We start from the raw sequence: 22136 nt of genomic DNA, 5'->3' as shown, positions 1-22136 counted from the left end.
AGAGCAGGGGCCCAGAAGGTCTCTGCAGGTGCCCTGGGCTCCTGCCCACCCAGAGGAAACAGCCTTACCTCCGGGAGCCTGGCCTAGGAATGCAGGAGTCCAAGGATAATTTCTCCACATGGGCTTCCCCAGCGGCCTTCCCTGGTGAGGGTTTGGGGTTGAACCGCTGAGTAAGTGGGGTGGCAGAGGTCGTGGAGGGTTGGTGGGCGCCGGGACATCTCATTTCCTATACCTAGAGCCTTCCAAGTACTGTATCCATCCAGGGCCAGCCCCATCTCAGGATTGGCGCTGCACCTGAACCAGAAGCCAAACGTTCTCAGGGTGCCCAGGGCTGTGGAGACACCTGCTAACAAAATAGGTTGAGTCACTATTGGTGCACACATTCATTGTGTCTTAATTTACAGGAAGGATGTTTTATAAATGCTTGAATGGCTGTAAATCTCAACTCCTACTAAGAGTGTGGTTTTCTAAAGTCAGGTTACATCGAATTATAACCAGAAGAGGCTGGGTGAGCTTAGAAGCTGCACCAGGGCTGAAGATTTTGGTCATGTGAGAGGTTGAGTGTTGCCACCTTCGGTCTGTGGGGCTCGTCCACAGCCCAGGACGTTTCTGCATCCCCTGGACACAGGGCTCTGTCTCTGCAACCCCACCGGAAGCTATTTCCGCAAGCTCTGACCTCTCCACCAATAGCCCCTCCTCCTCCTCCTCCTGCCAACACATTCAGTCTAGATGTGCTGATAATGCTGGCGGTGCCACAGCCAAGGACCAGTGCCAGGAGACAGCCTGTCTCTCCCTGGTGTGTGCTAAGCTAATCAGGTCCACCCTCCCAGGACGAGGTTCCCCACCACGCAGCCGCAGGGCGCACCGCGCACGGCGCACGGGGAGGAGCCTGCCGGCCAGGCTCCGGAGCTGGGCCTCGTCTTCTCCGCTGGGGGCCACGCCCCTCAAGCCACAGGCCACGCCTCCTCCCGCCCCGGGCCGCTTCGGGGAGCTGCTCTCCTCCCCAGGCCCCGCCCCTGGTTGCCTCTGCTTCGCAAAGCCCTGCGCCTCCCGGAAGCTGCTTCTCCCCACATTCCACCCCTGCGCCTCCCCACACTCCACCCCTGCCCCTCCCGGAGCTTCGGCCTCCCTGGTAAAGAGCAGACATGGAGAGGAAGCAACAGTTACGACTTCGGTGAGCCTGGCGGAGGCGCTCGGAGTCTTTGGGACCTCAGCACCGGGATACCAGGAGACTCCCTCGGGTCCCCATGTGGGCCAGCTACCAGACAGAAGCGGTGAAAGTAGGGGACGCCGTCCCTCTGCAGAGTCACAAGGAGTAGGGGTGCTCTTGCACTGACTCCCCTACACCTCTCAGCTCTGATTTCCAAGGCCTCAGCCTCTGTTTGAGGACTGTCGTTTCAGGCCTCTGCTGGCCCCCTTTCTTCTCTCCAGGGCTCCCTCAGCTGCCCTAGGGGGTCACCAACGTAGGTAGAAGGTGAGGTTCACCCTGTGGAGCTGTCTCCTCTGCCTCGCGCTGTGGCACTGTTTTTTTGTGAAAATAGCTGTGTGGGGTGAGTTGATATCAGGAACTGCTTCGTCCAGATGTCCATACCCACGACTGGCCCTCCAGGGGCAGCCGCCCTGCCCTTCACATAGCTGAATCTTTTACTTCTAGGTTTAGATCAGATGGTTGTTTTTCCAAGAATTCGTCTGTAGTCATCCTTCCCAGAAGTGGCTTTTCTGATTGCGGTATCTCTTCGTGTTTAGTATAGCACTTAACCTAGATTGCTTTTGAATGCTTGGAACCTGCAATTATTGTCTCTGCCACATGGCCAGTCCCTTAGGGTCCATAGTGCCTGTAGTTCATCTTCGCCTCCCTCAAGTTGTCTAGCAGGCGGTAAGCACTCAATAAACATTTTCTGAATAACTGAGTAAATATAGGTACACCCTCAGAGATACTTCAAGTTCTGTTCCAGTCTACTGCTGTAAAGCAAATATCATGACGTGAGTCACAAATTTTTTGATTTCCTAAGATATATAAAAGTTATGTTTATACTATATTGTAGTCTATTAACTGTCCAATAACAGGATGTCTGTAAAATGTACATACCTTAATTAAAAATACTGTATTGCTAAAAAGGCTAACAATCATCTGAGCCTTCAGAGAGTCATGATTTTTTGCAGGTGGAGTGTCTTGCCTCAGTGTTGATGGCTGCTGATTGATCAGGGTGGTGGTTGCTGAAAACTGTGGCAGTTTCTTTAAATAAGGCAACAATGAAATGTATTACTTTGACTATTCATTTCATGAAAGATTTCTCTGTAGCATTGGATGCTGTTTGGTAGCGTTTTACCCACAGTAGAACTTCTTTCAAAAGTGGAGTCAATCCGCTCAAACCCTGCCACTGCTTTGTCAGCTCAGTTTATGTAATACTGTAAATCGTTTGTTGTCATTACAGCAGTGTTCCCAACATCCTCACCAGGAGTAGATTCCATCTCACACCACGCTTTGCTCATCCACAGGAAGCAACCCCTCATTCATTCAAGTTTAATCATTAGATTCTAGAAATACGGGGACATCTTCAAGTTTCACTTCTAGTTCTCTTGCTATTCCCATCGCATCTGCAATGACTCGCACCCCTCAGAGTCATCCATGAGGGCTGGAATCCACATCTTCCAAACTCCTGTTGATGTTGATATTTTGACCTCCTCCGATACATCATGAATGTTCTTACTGACATCTGGAATGGTGAGTCCTTTCCAGAACGTTTTCAGTTGACTTTGCCCAGATCCATCAAAAGAATCACTGTCTATGGCAGCTATAGCCTTATGAAATGTATTTCTTAAATAATAAAACTTGAAAGTCAGTTTCTCTTTGATCTATGGGCTGCAGAGTGGATGTTGTGTTAGCAGACTTGAAAACAGCATCCATCTCTTTGTACATATCCATTAGAGCTCTTGAGTGACCAGGTGCATTGAAAATGAGCAGTAACATTTTGAAAGGAATGTTTTTTTCTGAGCAGAAGGTCTCAACTGTGGGTTGAAAATACTCAGTTTTGTAAATACGTGTTGACATCTAGGTTTTATTGTTGCATTTATTGAGCATAGGCAGAGTAGCTTAGCATAATTCTTAAGGGCCCTAGGATGTTCAAAGGGGTCTGTGAGCATTGGCTTCAACTTAAAAGTCAGCAGCTGCAATTAGCCCCTAACAAGAGAGTCAGCCTGTCCTTTGAAGCTCCGAAGCCAAACATTGACTTCTGTCTTGCTGTGAAAGCCCTACATGGCATCTTCTTCCATTAGAAAAGACTTCTTCCAAAGTCTACACTGAAAATCTGTTGTTGAGTGTAACCACCTTCATCAGTGATCTTAGCAGGATCTTCTGGATAACTTGCTGCAGCTTCTCCATCAGCACTTGCTCCTTCACCTTGCACGTTTGTTATGGAAATGGCTTCCTTGCTTAAGCCTCATGAACCAATCTCTCCTGTCTTCTAACTTTTCTTCTGCAGCTGCCTTGCCTCTTTTAGCCTTTATAGAATTGAAGAGAGTTAGGATTTTGCCCTAGATTAAACTTTGACTTAAGAGAATGTTGTGGTTGGTTCGATATTCTATCCATATCAGCAATAAGACTGTTTGACTTTCTTACCATTCGCTGGAGTAGCTCTTTTAATTTCGTACTAAAACTTTTTATTTGCATTCACAATTTGGCTAACTGGTAGAAAAGGCCTAACGTTAGGCCTATAAAACGTTTTTGCACATCAATCATTTGACCTGCTCCCTCACTAAGCTTAATCATTTCTAGTTTTTCATTTACCGTGAGAGATGGGTGACTCTTCCTTGCACTCGAAACCTTAGAGGCCAGTAGAGGGTTACTGACTGGCCTCATTTTGATATCGTTGTGTCTCAGGGATTAGGGAGGCCCAAGGAGAGGGAGAGACACAGGGTTAAGGTTCAGTTGGTAGATCAGAGGACACACAACATTTGTACATAAGTTTGCCATCTTATGTGGGTGCTATTCCTGGTGCCCCAGAGCGATAATAATAGTAATATCAAATGTCCCTGATTATAGGTCACCATAACCAATATAAAAATAATGAAATATTGAGATTGAAATCTTGTGAAAATTACCGAAGTATGACCCAGAGACATGAAGTGAGGATATGCTGTTGGAAAAACAGTGCTGATCGACTTACATGCTCAACGCTGGGTTGCCACAAACCTTCGATTTGTTACAAATGCAATATCTGTGAAGCACAGGAGAGTAAGGCGAGCCTGTATCTGGTGATACAGATATTTTCTTGTGCATCCTGGGGGTCTGGCAAAAGAGGGAACGGTAGCAACTCAATTGGTGGAGGACGCAGGCTGCTTCTGACGATATCAACTATCTGTCTCATTTGGTGTCCACTGCTACCTCCCCAACCCCTTGTCAGCCAGCAGGAACCACAGCAACGGGCCCACCCTGCCCCAGAATGGCCAGCTTGGCTCTTCTTTGAGAAGCTCCACCCTTCCCAGTCATTTCTTATTTTCGTACCCAGACATCACCTGAGTCCACCTCGAGCATTAAGTTTAAAGAACAAAGGCTTAATTTCCATTTCATGTTCTGTGAGGAGTCCAGTGTCCCCTCTGCTCCCCACAGCCAATATTCCTTTAATCCTTGGAGCTTTTCAAGTCTGAAGGATCTTCCGTTTCCGCAGATGGGCTTGGAATTCAAATTCTGACAGACACTGCAGCGCATGCAAATTCCATCTCTTTGTGACTGTGCTCTTCTCTTTGATTCACGCCACATCACTGCAAATGTAAAAATTGGTAACTTCCCTGGGATGCATGGGATGCGTTGAAGGAAAGGATACTTTTACAAAGCATCTTTCTGTAGCGACTATGCTTAACGTTTGGTGATGGATTGGGCGTGGAAGGAGGAGTTGGCGGTGCCGGAGTTCTGATTACTCCCTTTGAAGAACCCCTGCGTGACCTAGTCATGCAGGTCCATGCTCAGAGACATCCTTTCAAAGCCCCACCCTGCCAAGCTCACTCCCCTTTATTATGAGGAACTGTTTAGCTCCCACCCCTTGGAGCTTCCACATTGAGAGCCAGGCCCTGAAGGGAGGTGGCCTGAACTTCAAGTCCCGCTGTACCGGGTTACTTGTGTTTGAGGGAGTGGAGGGAGCGGATGAGAAGCAAGTTACTTCAGCTCTTCAATTTTTGTTACTTCATCGATATAGGATAATAATTATAATACATGCTTCATAGTTAAATGAGGTGCTAGGCAGCACGGGGCCTGGAGTTTGCTGAAGGATCATGCGCACAAGCGGCTGCCCACTGTTCCTGGCTCAGTGCTCACCACTGCATGTCACAAGGGGCAGCACCGTGGCCCCCAGAACAGGAAAACCCTGCATTTACTACTCCCAGCTGCATGAGAGTGGAGGGAGGCTTGGACCGTTCCACCATCCCCTTCCCTTCCCTTTGCCAGCTAGTAAGTATCCCAGAAAAGAAGGAGGACACTGATTTGTGCCCCCACTGATGTCATGGTCGTTGCCATACATGGCTGATCACATGCAGCGGGTTTGGATTTACATACCAGCTTTTCCCTCCCGCTGTTACCTAAACTCTTACCCCCTAGTCCACTCAAGTCACCTCAGCAAACACCCGAGACCCAAACTGAGAGGCGCTGCTGATGGTGCGGAGAGCGACACAGTCCAAAATAAGACGCGGAGCCCAAGCTTTCAGGCTGTGAGTGACAGCTGGCTCCCAGGGCTGAAGGACGAGTTCTCTCCCTTCTCGTGGCAAGCCTTGTGCAAGCCCATCCGGACGGGCTCTGAGAAGGGCGCTAGACATCGCGACTGAGGTGTAAGGATGCGGGGTGAGGAGTAAAGAAAGAAACAAGGGAAACTTCTATTTCAACACGAATGTCACATGGAGGGTGATAGTAGAGAAACCCTGTGGTTGCCACTGCGAACACATGTCCTTTTGTTGTGAAACCACAGCTTTGCGCGCCTCAGTTCCAGCGCACCACCCACACCAGCGAAAGGTAGTGGTGATGAAGGGGCAGAATATGCCTGTGAAGGTGCGTTCTCATCCTGATGTTTCGCATCAGCCTGGTGTCCAAGAACCTTTCAGGCCTTTGCTTTACCCACCACTCAGCACTGTCCACTCCTCGGAGGCCCCTGCATGCCATCCCTTCTACCCCTTGAACTTACCATTGCTACGCTAGTTTTTCTCACAAGTGGCTTTCTGTTTTAAAATGGAGGTTTTATTATTATTTCGGTCAGGCAAGGCCGACAGATCAGGAGATGACTGCCATTGAGAAGAGAGTGTGTTCCTCCCAGTTCCGGGGCAGCAGGAAGCCACACCATGCCATGAGAGCTGTTCAGGGAGCGCCAGTGTGGGTCAGGCAGCAGAGGGAGGGGAAATGCCTTTATTGTGGTTGCTGGGAAGGAATGGGTGACACAGGGTGAGCAGGCTCAGAATCGGCTGGTTTAAATAATTTCAGGCCCATGGTGCACAGGGGCTGTCTTTAGTTGTCTAGTACCTGGACCTGGGGCAGTTTAGGCGGGTGATAGGGACCCCAGAATGTGCAAGCTCAGTAAAAGAGGAGGTTGGAGTCTTAGCCGCTGAAATCTATGCCCTGTGAATTTATGGCATAAAAGGTATAAAAAATAAAAGACCTCTGGACTGTAAAAACAAACAAAAGAGGTGGCTGGGGTGTGGGTTCTGGATTGGTTGGTTTGTATGTGAAAGGTACATTCCTAGGAGAGTTACTTACCATCTCTAGGAGTTAGCCAGCCCTGGAAGGGGCCCTCCCTCCGAGGTCCACAGGGTCACAGATCAAAGCATCTGAATACAGAAATCAAAGACACGGTTAATACTCTTGGTCATGGCTCTCTGCTCCATGGAAACTGTCAGTGGCTTTCATTGGCTGCGAAGGTGGCATTCTAGTTTCCACCTTCTGGTCACTGCCCTGGGGTCTAGCCTGACCCATCACTCTGCTCTCTTTTCCCCATAAACCCAGCATTCCAGCAAAACTGCACTCCACAGGCTTTTTCATCAGGCCCTTAAAAGCAACAGCCCGTGTGTTTTTGATGTGCCCTGTGTGCTGTCTGCCTAGCCGAGGCTTATCTTTAGTGCCATCTGCTCTGTGAGAATCTTTCATTGGTGGTGGTGGTGAGGGCCCCACAGGTTATTACTAGGCACAGAGCTCTGCCCACGAAAGTGTCTGGGGGAAAAAAATGCCTGCTTCTTTTCATCTGCTTCAATGCTGCCTCTCCTTTAAGTTGAAGACAAGGCCTCTCTAAAGACTGTCCAGACCATTTGGACTTTCTTTCCGTTCCTTCTACTCTCAATTTTTATGAGACTCAAAGCTTAAAAATGTATTTTGTTTATAGTGATATAGTACAACCTGGTTTTGTTTCCCACTCTTGTGGCAAGCACGTGAAGACAAACCCATGTCCCCTCTCAGTCTCTAGGCCTCTGTATTCCAACACTATTGAGAGCAGCAATAAACAGTCGCCAGGTTAGCAACACTGTGAATTGCCTTGTGAGAAGCAAAGAGAATGCTGGAAGGGTTGCCAGGAGGCCTGTGTCTAGGCTGGATTCTTCGGCTGATTTGTTCTCGGCCTCTCGCTGCCCACAGGTGAGGATGTTTGCAGACATGATCGTAAAGTGTGTGAACTCAGAAAGCTGCTTATGCAGAATGGCAGCGATGTTTTTCCCTCCGTGGTTGGAGAATTTACCTCCTAACTTTCGATTTTCCAGCTTGTATCCTTCCACAGAGGGGTTTGAAATGTCCTGTGAATATCACCAGATTTTTTAGACTTGGTCATTCTAGAACTGAATGGTGATTGCCCCCAACAAAAAGAGAATTTCTTTTGTTCCCCCATGTCTAGCCTCTGAGTCGTCTTTTTTTCCACTTTGTTCTCACTGAACTAACTGCTTTGGCAAAACAAAAGCAGAACCATCACGTAGATATTTGGTAATTTTGTGGGCAAGCCTGTGGACAACACCATGGCCCTGTCTGTCTTCCACCTCCCACATCCTGCTTTGACCTCAGAGTCCCATTTTCCCCAGGTGAATATCTCATCATCTCCAGGTGATTCTGTGGTCCACTTAATGTAGAAATGGCCACGGCAAGCCGGAGGAAAAAAGAAATACGAGAGGTAGGGCATGGAGACTTCCCACAGGCCCTGGCGTCTCTCGAGGATGTTTATGGTGGGTTTGTATTTATAACCCTCATGGAGGGCAGAACCAGAGGAAAGTGGCTCACATTGCAGAGAGAGAGTTTGTAGACAGAGCTCATCTGTCGTGGGTGGTTAAAGCACCTGTCTGCCTGCTGGGAGAGGGAACATCCATGGGAACAATCTAGTTCCCCGCCAGCAACCTGATTTTACGATGACTTTTTCCCCTCTGTTTCTATGCTGTTATCTGTTAAATGCCAGTTTGTCTAGTCTGCTTCTTACCTGAGTAAAACAGAGGACGTCTATACGTGACACACACAGATTCGTGTACCTATTAAAGCTGGTGTTTGCATTCACAAGAAATAAACCATTGCTTCCCATCCTGCATAAAAATGACATCCATTTCTCCTTGTTATTCACTGTAGAGCCTAGATTGCAAGCTGAATGTGGCTGATGGTGGAGGGGATACGCCTGTGGATGCGTACAAACTAACTTTCTTTCTTTTCTTTTCCCCCCAGGATTATACCTTAACCATGTATTTTCAACAATATTGGAGAGATAAAAGGCTCGCCTATTCTGGGATCCCTCTCAACCTCACGCTTGACAATCGAGTGGCTGACCAGCTATGGGTGCCCGACACATATTTCTTAAATGACAAAAAGTCATTTGTGCATGGAGTGACAGTGAAAAACCGCATGATCCGCCTTCACCCTGATGGGACAGTGCTGTATGGGCTCAGGTCTGTGTGCCTCTTCAGGGCCGATTTTGCTGTTGCATGGTGCATGGGTGTGGAATTTCTCACTTGAGATGATTATCGTAAGTGAGGCAGTGACCTCAGATTAATAAGGAAGCGTCTAGGAAGCACTTTAAGCTTTGCAGAAAAAAAAAAGTCTCATAACCATAAAATTTGGGGCCTTACTGTTACTATAAATAGTCATCAAGCCGTTGAAAACAGGCACCTTTGGATCAATTGTATATAATTGGATTGCCACGTGTAAGAACACAGATTCCCTCAGGATGGATTTCCCGTATCATAGCCACAGAGCCCTGTAATTAATATCGTCCTGACACTGCAGTGGCTTCAGCAGAGTTTTTTCAAAGCTGTCTGCACAGTTGAAAAAAAATGTCTGTGGCGCAGATTGTGGGGTTTACCCTCCACGGAGCTTTATTGAGGTAGTGCCACGAATATTTATGGGAATGACTAAGTGAGAGGTTTCCTGATGAGAAACATCTCTCTCCAGCGCTCATAATCACTCAAATCAGGAAACCAGGCTGCCTTCCTGAGTCCCAGTGAGGAGGCCCTGGGCTTCCCCGGTTGCCCTGGAAACCGCTGGGCCTTTCCATGGGGCTCCATCCCAGCTGGTGGTCAGTTATTTTGAATATCACCTTGCTAAATGGTGCCCTTAAAAACCTTCTGTCTCCCGCATAGATTTTGCCTGATTTGGGGTTTGCTTTGTTTTAGAACAGTATTTTGTGTGTATGTGTGTCTGCTTCTCGAACTCCTGGCCTAAAAGTGTCCTTGAGACCCTCTAGCCGTGGCTCTCAGTGTTGAGTGGGACGCATGTGGATAGCTTGGAGAAAAGATGTATCTGAAAGTGTTGTGAGCCCAGAGCCTTTGAACTAAGACTCTAACAGCTATAAGCGAAATCGTAACAGTATATATTTAAATCTACATCCCTGTGAGTGTCATGCCTCAAGATGGGTAGACTGAATTATTTAACATTGCCTCAAATAGAACATGTGAGTGATTTTCTCAGAACCACAGTTTAGAGAGTAGAATTTGGGATTTTAGCAAAATCAGATGTTTTTAACAGTAAGTGGCACATGTCACCCAAGCCATGGTGTTCCTTGAAAAAGAGTCGAGCCTGGAGTTTCTTTGGGAGGTTTTCAGCGTTTTATGTTTTTCCCTGAAAATGAGACCTATGGTTGTGAGGCTCTGAAGGTTCAGGTTCTGGTAAGTGCATCAGCTGTACAAACCGACTATTCAGAAGTCTTGGGAATGTAGAATGAGGAGCCATCTACCTGCCCCCATCCCCAAACAAACTGAAGTGAAAGAAGCTATGTGTGTGTAAATGCGTGTGAGTCTGTGTGTGTGGGTGTGGGCTGAGTTTTGTATGTGTGTGGTATGTGATTGGTGTGTGTTGGGTTTGTTGTGTGTGTGGTATGTGTTGTGTTGGTGTGCATTGTGCATGGGTGTGTGGTGTGTGTTTTGTGTGGTAATGTGTGTATTGTATGTGTGTGGTAATGTGTGTATTGTATGTGTGTGCACGTGTGTGTGTGATGGGGAAGAGCAAAAAGAAGCAAATATCATAAAAATTAATGTAGGAATTTTTGACTTTTTAAACAAAACATGCTATTTGGGTTTTCTCCACTTTTATTTTTGCGTTCTTTATTTTTTTTACCAGAAGTAGTGTATGTCAGTCTGTCTGTGTATGTCTTTGTTAAAAGCAAAGAGCTTTAACTCTGTTAAAATAGAATTATGTAATACATATAAAAACTCTGTCATAAATTCCCCAACTCTTGGAAAATGTTGGATTTTAGGTAAGAGTAAGATAAACAAAATAAAAATTGCTTGGTCTGTAAGTTTATATGTAAACGTTAAATAATAATGTAATAATAAGCCATGGGAGACCTTTAGTAGTAAACTTTGTATAATAACCTAAAAAAGCCTTAGTCAAATTTATATCCATTATGCCTCTCAAACGCCTCTTAAATCAAGAAATGGATTTTTAAGTAAGTAGCTGGGTTTTTTCAAGTGTGGTATAGGTATACTCCTTAGCTCTTTATTTACAGCATCATATGTTTGAAACAGTTCTTCGGAGTTACAAAGACCTGGATAAGTTGTCATAAAGAATCTCCAAGGTATAGAGTGACCACAACATTCTTCATGTGTTTAACAGCTAAACTTATGTCATCTGCTCATTAGAAATTGGCTATTCTAGAAATTTCTGCCTTGATATTTAAAAAACACGTAGCTCTAGAGATTGATTTGAACTTCTGGACAAAAGAGCAAATTAATAAGTCGTAACACTGATCATTAAACTCATATACACATATTCTTTGCTATCCTATGTAAACTTCAGTACCATTTATATATTTTACATGTGACCTTTGATAAAAAAACAAGGTGTGAGTGCTCACTTGGATCAGCCACCCTCCATCCTCTCCTTGGCCCCAAGGCCCACCTTCCCTCCCCAGTCTTTTTACTGTTGCACTGGCTGGATGGTGACATGGCGGGCCAGGAGTGGGCCAGTGTGTGTAACTCAACAATGCCTTGCCTCCTTTTGGTAAATAGATACTATGGCCTTGGCCTGGTGGAGGTCTGGCACAGCTGAGAACCCTGAAGTTAAATTCCCCAGGGTGGAAGGTTTGCAGAGAGCTGGGGTTGTACCTGCTCTCCTGCTTGTAGTGTACGGCTGGGGAAGGTCCTGCCCAACAGAGATTGCTCTCCTACTCATGATGCGCGTGAAATACTGGTTGGACTGGCTGTATCACTGAGACCTTCGGCTTGAATTTCTCTCACCCGTGGACACTGGGATTGGCTCTCACCTTGTCTGTCTAGCAGTAGCCTACACTGGTAAGTCAGTCACCACTTACCTCCTCCAGGCTTCTTTTGTTACTCATGCCCAGCCATTATGGGAACAGCATCAGTGGGCTTTTGCTTTATCTAGGCTGGATGAACACCTTTGGCTGTAGATGAGCTGTCCATGACGTAGGTTTGTACGTCAACTCAGCCTTATTCTGGGAAATCATTAATCCTTAACTCTGATGACTCTGCAAAAGTTGTCAGTGACCACTCATGCAGATGCTTGAGAGTGATCACATTCTTGTAGTGATAAAAGGTTGTTTTAAATCATGAGCCATTTTCCCCATGACTCTTATAGCCCCTTGAGCTTGAAACGTGGGCTAACACTAGCTTGCTCTTCTTAGCAGCTTGAGCTCAGCTGAATACGATGGTGAACTGAGATCCCTGCACCAGCTGAAGTCAGCCTGTGATGGGAGAGAATGCTCTTGACAGGGCATGTAAGCCATCCTAAAATAAAACATAAATCCTTGACAGTTTCCTTTGGACAGTCAAACCTTTTAAGGAACTAGGAAGATCTTGGCTGACTAAGAAACTAATGGGCCTTTGTCCTGTCCCAGTCACAGCTTTTCTGTTTTCTTTGATGCTGCACTGAAGTTTTCTTCTATCTGTAAGAAGGCAGAATTATCATCCCTTTTCCTAACTTTCTTTTTCAGTCTCTTGGGCCTTGGACGTATGTCACTGACCTCACCTTGCATCATTAAGCATACTTTGTAATGTGGTCTTTTCTTCATGCCATACATGTTGTATCTTCCTATCATTTATCTGATGCTATGAGTTGGCAAGGGGGGTTCACGAAATAGTATTCAGTGTGCTCCAGAAAGCACCTGGGAATCTGAGGCTGAGTCATCAAAACAACATAATCCATATTTTGCCTGAGAAGTGTATTGCGAAATCTGTTGGACCGTACATGATAAAGTTCCCACGTGTGGCTAAAAATTGCTTTAAGTTGGCAAAATTGCCATTTCTTTACTTAAAGATTGAAAAGCAACATTAAGATGAGGCCAGAACTTATATCAGAAGATTCAAATGAACTCAGCAAATTCGTTTGACTAGCATCTTACTCTGAAACGGTTTTATACAGTGGTTCTGTTAAAATATTTTCTCCTCAGAAAAGATATCAATGCACAGAGTTATTAGGGCTCACGTGATTTTCATGCAGCCGTCCCTAACTCCCAAACCCTTGTTTTGTCACCATCTCCCAAATTATGCAACTAAAAAGCATATTGATAAATTTCTTACCAGATGGGATTATGCCAGTCTACACTCCCACGAGCAATAAAGTATATATTAACTTTAGGACTGTGATACCTGCTTTGGAATTTATTATAACTGAGGCTACTGTAAGTAATCTATCCATTTTCTTCATCTCTCAAGGCCCGTGAAGATCGCCTGACTTGCTTTCAATTCTGGCTCATACACTTCTCTGCTCCCCACCCCCAGCATGTTTTATTCTTCCCCTCCTTAGAAGGACTCTTCTCACCTTCTCCGCAAACTCCCCCCTCACTTGGATTTGATGAGATTACTTCACACTTTAATTGGAAACACACTTTAATTGGAAAACTTCATCTTTGAGTTACAAAGAGCCCACCTGAGCTATCTGGTGCTCACTCTTTGCCTCACCTATCAAAATGGAGAGCAGCTCAGCATCCTGACCATTTCCAAAATGAGCTTTGCCTTGGCTCCCTGTCACTACTGGAGGACTTGGCTCCTGCCGTCCTGACCTCTCCCTTTCTACTACTCTCCTCCTCCCTCATCATGCTTCCAGTACGCACACTTTCCTTCTGCTCTTCAGAAGCATCAGGCTTGCCCCTGTCCTAGGGCCTTTGCACTTGCCCTTGCGGGACACGGACTCCTCTGTGTCTAGATGGTTATGTGTTCAGCATCATTATAATGTAATTAGGTAACTAAGGATTGCTCAGCTGTCACACTCATAGGGAGAGCCCTTCCCTGATCATTCAGTCACTTTCTATTACATTACCATTTTGGGTTGTTATCATAGCACTTATCCAGAGCTGACATTATCTTGTCAGTTTATTGCATTTCTTACTTATTGACTCACTGTTCCCATCCATGATGACGGGGAAGCCACCATGAGAATATAAACTCTTGGAGAAAAGAATGGTTTCTGTCTTGTTCATTATTCCATCCCCAAATTCTAGAGTAGTGCTTCATGGAAAAAAAAAAAAAGTATGGCCTGAGAGTTAACTTTGAATTCCATTTAGCCTTTCCATAGTACTTATATTTCCATATTTTCTATTTAGGTGTTCAATCCCTTGGAATTTATCTTGGTGTAGGATGTGATGTAGCTATTCCCTCCCTACCTCCCTCCCTCCCTCCCTCCCTTCCTTCCTTCCTTCATTCTTTCCCTCCCTCCCTCCCTCCTTCCTTCCTTCCTTCCTTCTCCTCTCTTTGTTCTTTCTTTCTTTTTGAGATCCACTCAGGCTGGAGTGCAGTGGCACAATCTCAGCTCACCACAACCTCCACCTCCCAGGTTCAAGCGATTCTCCTGCCTCAGCCTCCCGAGTAGCTGGGACTACAGGTGTGCGCTACTATGTCTGACTAATTTTTGTATGTTTAGTAGAGATGGGGTTTCACTACGTTGACTAGGCTGCTCTCGAACTCCTGACGTTGTGATCCACCCGCCTTGGCCTCCCAAAGTGCTGGGATTACAGGCGTAAGCGACCACGCCCCAGCCTGTTTGTTTCTTTTGACACAGGGTCTTGCTCTGTTGCTCAGGCTGGAGTAGAGTGGCACAATCGTGGTCCATTGATACTTCAGCTCCCAGGCTCTGATGATCCTCCTGCCTCAGCCTCCTGCGTGGCTGTGACCAAAGGCACAGGCCACCATACCCAGCAATTTTTTTTTTTTTTGTAAAGATCGTGTTTTATTATGTTGCCCAGGCTGGTCTCAAACTTCTAGCTTCAAGCAATCCTCCAACCTTGGCCTCCAAAAATGCTGGGATTACAGGCATGAGTCACCATGCCCTGTCCAATTTTTTGTTCTTAAATGCTTAGCTCTTTGTCCCAACACTTACCAGTTTATTCTTCCACATTAACTTTAGAATCATTTATTTTATCAAATTCCTGAAAGTGTATCTTGTGTTGTTTGTTGGAATTATGCTCATTTAGCACTACTTTGGCAAGAGCAAAAGCTATACGATATTCAATGTTTCCTGCATGAACCTGGCATGTCTGCATTCGTGTCTTTGTTTATGGCTTTTAGTAAAGTTTTGTCATTTACTCCATTGACTTCTAAACTTTCCATTTTTAACTTAACATTTCTTGCTAAGCTTACTCCATTTTTTGAAAGTGTGATGCTGTTAGAAGTAGAATCATTGCTCCATTATTTTTCTAGCTGGCTTTCCCTGGTATGTGGGAAGGCTCTTGGTCAATTTGTAAATAACTACCTTTAAGTATGCATCTATCAAATAATATATCTAGCCAGTCTAATGTTTCATTATTTTCGACAGTTTAGTTAATCCTGACTATTTTAGTCTTACAGTCATATTGCTTATAAGGATGATTTTTTGTCTTCATTTTCATTTGTTTTTATTCTTATTTCTATTTTTTTGTGTTTTCACCTTCCAGAACAATGATAACCAGTGATAACAGTGTTAATATCAGCACATTTTTCATTGTAATGGGTGCTTCTTGTGGCCCACCGTGAAGGATGAGCTGCACTTTTAGTTTAATGTAACTATTCCTTATTCTCTTACTTCCGTTATTTTTTGTTCCTGATATATACATTAGTATCTTTAAGTCCACCAATACCACTATGCATTTTGTGCAATTTAGAAATTCACTTCGGGCATGTGACCAGTAAGCATGTTAGTGCTAATACTGTCTATGCAGAGAAGCAAGTACAGTGTGAAATAAAGCAGTGAGAACATTTATGTGAAATGTGGATTCATGCTAAATCTGGCTTTAGGCTTAACTCTACTGCCAATGTAGTTCATTACAATACTTCTTATTTTACTTTCATCACCGCTAAGAGCTTTATCTATGACCAATGTTAATTAAACCAGCTTCTCCAATTTCCTATCTAGTTTTAAAACAATTATTAGCTAAATTTTTTCAACTTTCTAGTTCCTCTGCATGTGCATGAAGATAGACATAGAAACCAAAAAAAAGTATGTATGCCTTACACAGATATGCTTGGACTTTCTGTGTTTTCGTAAATTTTCTGTTTTTTAAGTAACCAGTCATTTTACTTTAGGACAAAAATTTAGCGTAGACCGTAACTTGAATCAACTTTTAGATCAAATCTGAATTAGCAAAACTTACTCTTTTATTCAATAAGTACACATCTTCTTTGGCATATTTTTATATACAAAACTTTTCACTGTAATTCTTATTGTTAATAATACTGAATTTTGTGAAAACCTACGAAGCAAGAAATCCTGAACTGCCTATCAAATGTTAGCATTTTCCATATGAGAACCATTCTGTAATTTATAGAAATGTTTCCTCACAATTTTCATTTGACTGGAAATGACCCAAACATCCAGTGAACATCAAAAGAATTTTAAGGTTTTAAATTACACAAAAAGTTCACCTACCAGGATTTATTCTAGTTACATCTACTCAAGCCTTTCATTTTTTTAAAGAGTTTATCTAGATTCATTCTGAGAACTGAGATTATACAAAGCTACTTATCATTTCCAGTTACTTCCTTGTCCGCCATTTTTTTAATAGTCTGAATATCAGGTGTTCACCTGTGTAAGAACCTTAACGTTAAATACATGGGTATTTTGGCCAATAACTCAGAAGATACAGCTGTTTTCATTAAACCAACAACCCTAAATTAGCCATTTCTCAAACAATGTCACATAAACAAAGATCATTTTATTTTGGCTGAGTTATAATTTTATAACCTTCTGTGCAAAATCCTGACACCTCAAAATATCTAGCAGAGACAAATATAAAACCCAGACAAAAATGTATGCTGACAATTCTGAAGACATTTCTATTTTTATCTTTTACTTTGGAACTCTAGCAATGAGGTAGCAATACAAACCCACCACTGTATGAACAGGTTTACATGCTTAAAATTTGTTCTGATAGGTAATCCAATGAAGGCTGTGAACCACAGTTTTAGGTAAAGCAGTTTCCAATTTTATTTATTTATTTATTTATTTATTTATTTATTTATTTATTTTTAAGACAGAGTCTTGCTCTGTCGCCCAGGCTAGAGTGCAGTGGCATGATCTCGGCTCACTGCAAGCCCCACCTCCTGGGTTCACGCCATTCTCCTGCCTCAGCCTCTCAAGTAACTGGGACTACAGGTGCCCACCACCACGCCCAGCTAATTTTTTGTATTTTTAGTAGAGACAGGGTTTCACTGTGTTAGCCAGGATGGTCTCGATCTCCTGACCTCGTGATCCGTCCACCTTGGCCTCCCAAAGGGCTGGGATTACAGGCGTGAGCCACCGCGCCCGGCCTCCGGTTTTATTTTTAAAGGCCAAACTTCCCCAGTCTCCAGAGATCACTGGGGCCAAACAGCACTACAGAAGATCATCACATAACTCCATCCCACTTTCCCATTGAACAGCAAAATGAGGTCCATAGGGAGCCCAAACTTCTCCAGATTCTAAAGAATACTGGGGTCAAACAGTATTATAAAAGACTATCAGCTTATCAAATTCTGATTTTCCATTACTATGTTGATACATACACAATCAGTCACCAAAAACAATCCAACTGCTGCAGCAACCAACACATTTATGATCACAGAACCACAATCTGTTACTGAAATACCAGGAGTTTGGTCTAGGTCTGGCTACAAGCCACACAGAAAGACAATCACTGAGATGAGTGTTGCCAAGGAAGAAGGCTTTCTCCAGATGCTTCAGCTGAGGACACGGGAGGTCAGTTTCAAATCCATCTCTTCCACCAACAAAAATTAGGGGTTTATATACAGTTTTTGCTATTACCTTTAATGGAAAAAACCACGATTACTTTTGCACCAACCTAATGTGTTATCAGGGAAAAAAAATCTATATATGGGAAAACAGGAATTAGGGAGGGATAAGGAAGAGGAGTTGGTCAACAGGAAGCAGATCAGGCGATCATGATGGGGGAGGGGTCTGGCATCTCATTGTCCAGATGTGGTGAGCCAGGATGTTTCGGTTCCTTGATACTGTCTACGGGGCCTGATGGTTGGTTTCCAGAGAAAGTAACTCAGGTAAGACAAATGTAAGTTTCTCAAGTTTGAAGACGGGAAGGGTTAATTTCTATGGTTACTCAAAAGAAACTGTAAACAACAGTTCTATGGGACAGTTGGGTCAGTTTCAGAATAATTAAATCAAGTGAGCTAACGTATTTATCCAGCTAGCTAGTATTTGAGCTAAACTTTTTTTTTTATGGTAAGCACATTTCAAATGTATTCTCTCAGCAACTTTGAAATGTATAAAACTCTATTATTAACTGTATTCACCATGCTCTTCAATGGAACTTAAAAAGAACATATTCTTCCTGCCTAACAGATTTTTTAAAAATAATATGGGAAGTCCTTTATTTTATTATGTGACACCATATAGCAGCTGCCTAACCACACAGTGTAGATATGAATAGGGAAGATGGCTCAGAAATAGTACCAGTGACTCAAGTAGTTAGCTTTGTATGATAAAAGGAATGAGTTTTGACTGATTTATGGAAGTTTTAGAATGCATTTTATATTGAGTAGAGTTGTTTCATGGTTTCTTAAAAGAATTATTGTATTGAACCAAAAATAAACTAGAAATAGTTTGTTCACAGAGTGAATCTACCTTCGAAGACATGCTTGCAAATGACCATTTGATAATCATTGCCCCGTTCCCCCATCCTCCGTTCGCTGTAACCACTGTTCTCTGCTAATGTGAGTTCGACTGTAGAATCCACAAATAACTGAGAATATGTGGTATTTCTTTCTGTGACTGGCATAATTCACTTAGTATAATGTTCTCCAATTCCATCAATGTTGTCCCAACTGACAAAATTTTTTTCTTTATTAAGAATGAATAATATTCCAGTGTGTGTGTGTGTGTCTGTGTGTGTGTGTATCATTTAAAAAATCAGTTTATCTGTTGATGGACACTTAGGTTGATTCCATAACTTGGCTGTGGTTAATACTGCTTCAGTGAACTTGGGGGTGCTGACATCCCTTCAGTAAATTTATTTCAAATCTTTTGGGTAAATACCCAGAAGTGGGATTGCTGTAGCATATGGTAATTCTATTTTAAGTTTTTTGAGTTTTCCATAATGTTTTCCATAATGACTGCACTAATTTGCATTCCCACCAACAGTGTACAAAGGTTCCCTTTTTTCCACATCCTTGCCAACACTTATCTTTCATCTTTTTGAAACTAGTCATTCTGATAGTTGTTAGATGTTATATCACTGTAGTTTCCATTTGTATTTCCCTAATGATTAGTGATGTTGAACTTCTTTTCATATGTCTTGTTGGCTGTTTGCATTTCTCCTTTTGAGAAATGTTTCTTTAGGTCCCTTCTCCATTTTTTAAATTGACTTTTTTTGTTTTCTTGCTGTTGAGTTGTTTAACTTCCTTAAATATTTTGGATATTAACCCCTTAATGGATGGATTGCTTGCTCATATGTCTTCCAATCTGTTGGTTGTCTCTGTATAGTATTAATTGTTTTTGGTGCAGAAGCTTTTTAGCTTGATGTAGTCTCATTTGTCTACTTTTGCATTTGTTGCATCAAATCAAATTTTAAAAATCATTACCCAGCCTAATGTCATGTGGTTTTCCCCCTATGTTTTCTTTTAGTAGTTTAACAGTTCCTAGTTATATTTAAGTTTCAATCAATTTTGAGCTGATTTCTGTATATGGTGTGAGTTAAGGGTCCAATTTCATTCTTCTGAATGTGGATATTTAGTTTTCTTAACATCGTTTGTGGAAGAGATTATCCTTTTCCCATTGCATATTCTTGGCACTGTTGTCAGAAATCAGTTTGAAAGTACATGAATGGGTTTATTCTGGGCTCTCTAGTCTATTTCATTGGCTGATTTGTCTTTTTTTTTTTTTTTTGCCAGTCCCATGCTGTTTTAATTGCTATAGCTTTGTAGTATGGTTTGAAATAAGGTAGTGTGATACCTCCAACTTTGCTCCTTTTGCTATGATTACTTGGTTTTGGGTTTTTTTTTTTCTTTTTGGTTCCATATGAATTTTATAATTTTTGTTTCTATTTCTATGGAAAACTACGTCAGAATTTTGATAGGGATTACAATGAATCTATAGATCATTTTGAGTAATGTGGACATTTTAACAACAGTAATCCTTCTAATACAGATATATTTCATTTGTATCTTTTAAAGTTTTTTTTTCATGAATGTTATAGTTTGCAGTGTATAGGTCTTTCATTTCCTTGGTTAAATTTATTCCTAAGTATTTTATTTTACTTTATTTGAAACTATTGTAAGTGGGATTGTTCCCTTGATTATTTTTTTCAGATAGTTTAGTGTTAATTTATAGAAACACTACTATTAATGCTTTTTGTAAGTTGTTTTTATATTCCGTGACTTACTTGGTTTTTTTGTTTGTTTTGTTTTTTTTTTTTGTTTGGCGAGTGGTTTTTTAGACAGGGTCTCCCTTTGTCACCCAGGCTGTAACGCAGTGGTACAATTATAGTTCACTGTGACCTCAAACTCCTGGGCAAACGGGATCTGCGCACCTCAGGCTCCATAGTGGCTGTCACTAAAGGTGTGTGCCACCACACCTGGCTAACTTAAAAAGACTTTTTGTAGAGATGGGTCTTCTTATGTTGCTCAGGTTACTGTAGAATTTCTGGCCTTTAACAATCCTTTTGCCACATTGATTTTACTTTTAAATTAGTTATATCAGTTCTTTGGTGGAGTCTGTATACATACGTAGATAAAAGAAAAACTTAAGCCGAATTAAATGTAAGAGAGTTTAATTGAGCAATGAACGATTCGCGAATCGGGCAGCCCCTAGAATCACAGTAGATTCACAGAGACTCCAGGGGTGCCCCGTGGTTGGAACACATTTATAGACCAAAAAGGTAAAGTGAGGTACGGGAATCAGAAGTGAGGTGTACAGTAACAGCGAGATCGGTTACAGCTGGGCGTTTGCCTTATTTGAATGCAGTTTGAACATTCAGCAGTCTTTGAGTGGTTGATAGGGAAGATGTTACTACCATCATCATGTTAGTTATTTTCTGGTTATTTTGTAGATACTTTGTTTCTTTCTTCCTCTTTTATTGTCCTCCTTTGTGGCGGCTTTCTGTAGTAGTATGCCTTGAATCCTTTCTATTTTTTTTTCTTTGAGGCTGAGTTTCGCTTTGTTATCCAGGCTGGAGTATAATGGTGCGATCTCAGCTCACTGCAACCTCCGCCTCCCGGGTTCAAGCAATTTTCCTACCTCAGACTCCCGAGTAGCTAGGATTACCGGCACCCAGCTAATTTTTGTATTTTTAGTGGGGACGGGTTTTCGCCGTGTTGGTCAGGCTGGTTTTAAACTCTTGACTTCAGGTGATCTGCCCGCCTCGGCCTCCCAAAGTGCTGAGATTACAGGTGTGAGTCACTGTGCCTGGCAGAATCCTTTGTATTTTTATTTTGAGTTTCTTCTAAAGCTTTTTGCTTTGTGCTTACCATGAGCCTTATGTAGAACATCTTATAGCATCTCATTTCAAGCTGATAATAGCTAATTTTGATTACATACAACAGCTGTACACTTTTACCCCCCCCACACACACATTTTATATTTTAATGTCAGAAGTTACCACATTTTGTGATGTGTTTTCCCTGACAATTTATGGTAGCTATAGTTGTTGTTAATAGTTTTCTTGTTTAACCCTCATACTAGAGATAACATTATCTTACACATCATCATTACTAACCTAGAGTATTCTGAATTTGATACTGTTTTACTTACATGATTGAGTTTTATTCCTTCATATGTTGCATATTATTAATTTTTGGCTTTTTGTTTCAGTTTAAAGAATTTGCTGTAGCAATTTCTGTAAGGCAGATCTAGGGGATAGTGATGTCTTTTACATTGGTTTGTCTGGGCAAGTTTTTATTTCTTTGTTGTTTCTAAATAACAGCTTAACTGAATAAATATTCTTGGTTGACAGTTTTCTTCCTTTATCATTTGGAATATATCACACCACTCTTTCATGGAATGCAAGGTTTCTGTGGATAAGTCTGCTGATAGTTGTATTGGCACCTCTTACATGTGATATGTTTCTTATCTCTGGATGCTTTTCTTCTTTTTCTTTGTTTTTGATCATCGGTAGTTTGATTATTATATGTCTTAGTGTACTTTTATTTGGCATTGAATTTGATTGATGACTTCTGTGTTTCCTTTAACTGGGTGTTGATATCTATTACTAGATTAAGAAAGTTTTCAGCCACTATTTTTTAAAATATGCTTTCTGGCTTTTTTTTTCTCT

The 22136-nt window shown here is 42.5% G+C and overlaps 1 protein-coding gene across 1 annotated transcript in view; it reads left to right on the top strand.

The window, feature by feature from the left end:
* GABRB3 (gamma-aminobutyric acid type A receptor subunit beta3) overlaps window positions 1-22136 on the top strand; it is a 231086-nt gene that overhangs the window by 151828 nt on the left and 57122 nt on the right. Inside the window, exon 4 of the mRNA XM_033190802.1 lies at window positions 8660-8880. Coding sequence (XP_033046693.1) covers window positions 8660-8880 — 221 coding nt within the window. The remainder of the gene's footprint in view (window positions 1-8659; window positions 8881-22136) is intronic.

This window comes from Trachypithecus francoisi, unplaced genomic scaffold, assembly GCF_009764315.1.
Source record: "Trachypithecus francoisi isolate TF-2019V2 unplaced genomic scaffold, Tfra_2.0 Lachesis_group3, whole genome shotgun sequence".
Classification (NCBI taxonomy): domain Eukaryota; kingdom Metazoa; phylum Chordata; class Mammalia; order Primates; family Cercopithecidae; genus Trachypithecus; species Trachypithecus francoisi.
This window is presented reverse-complemented; position numbering and strand designations above follow the sequence as displayed.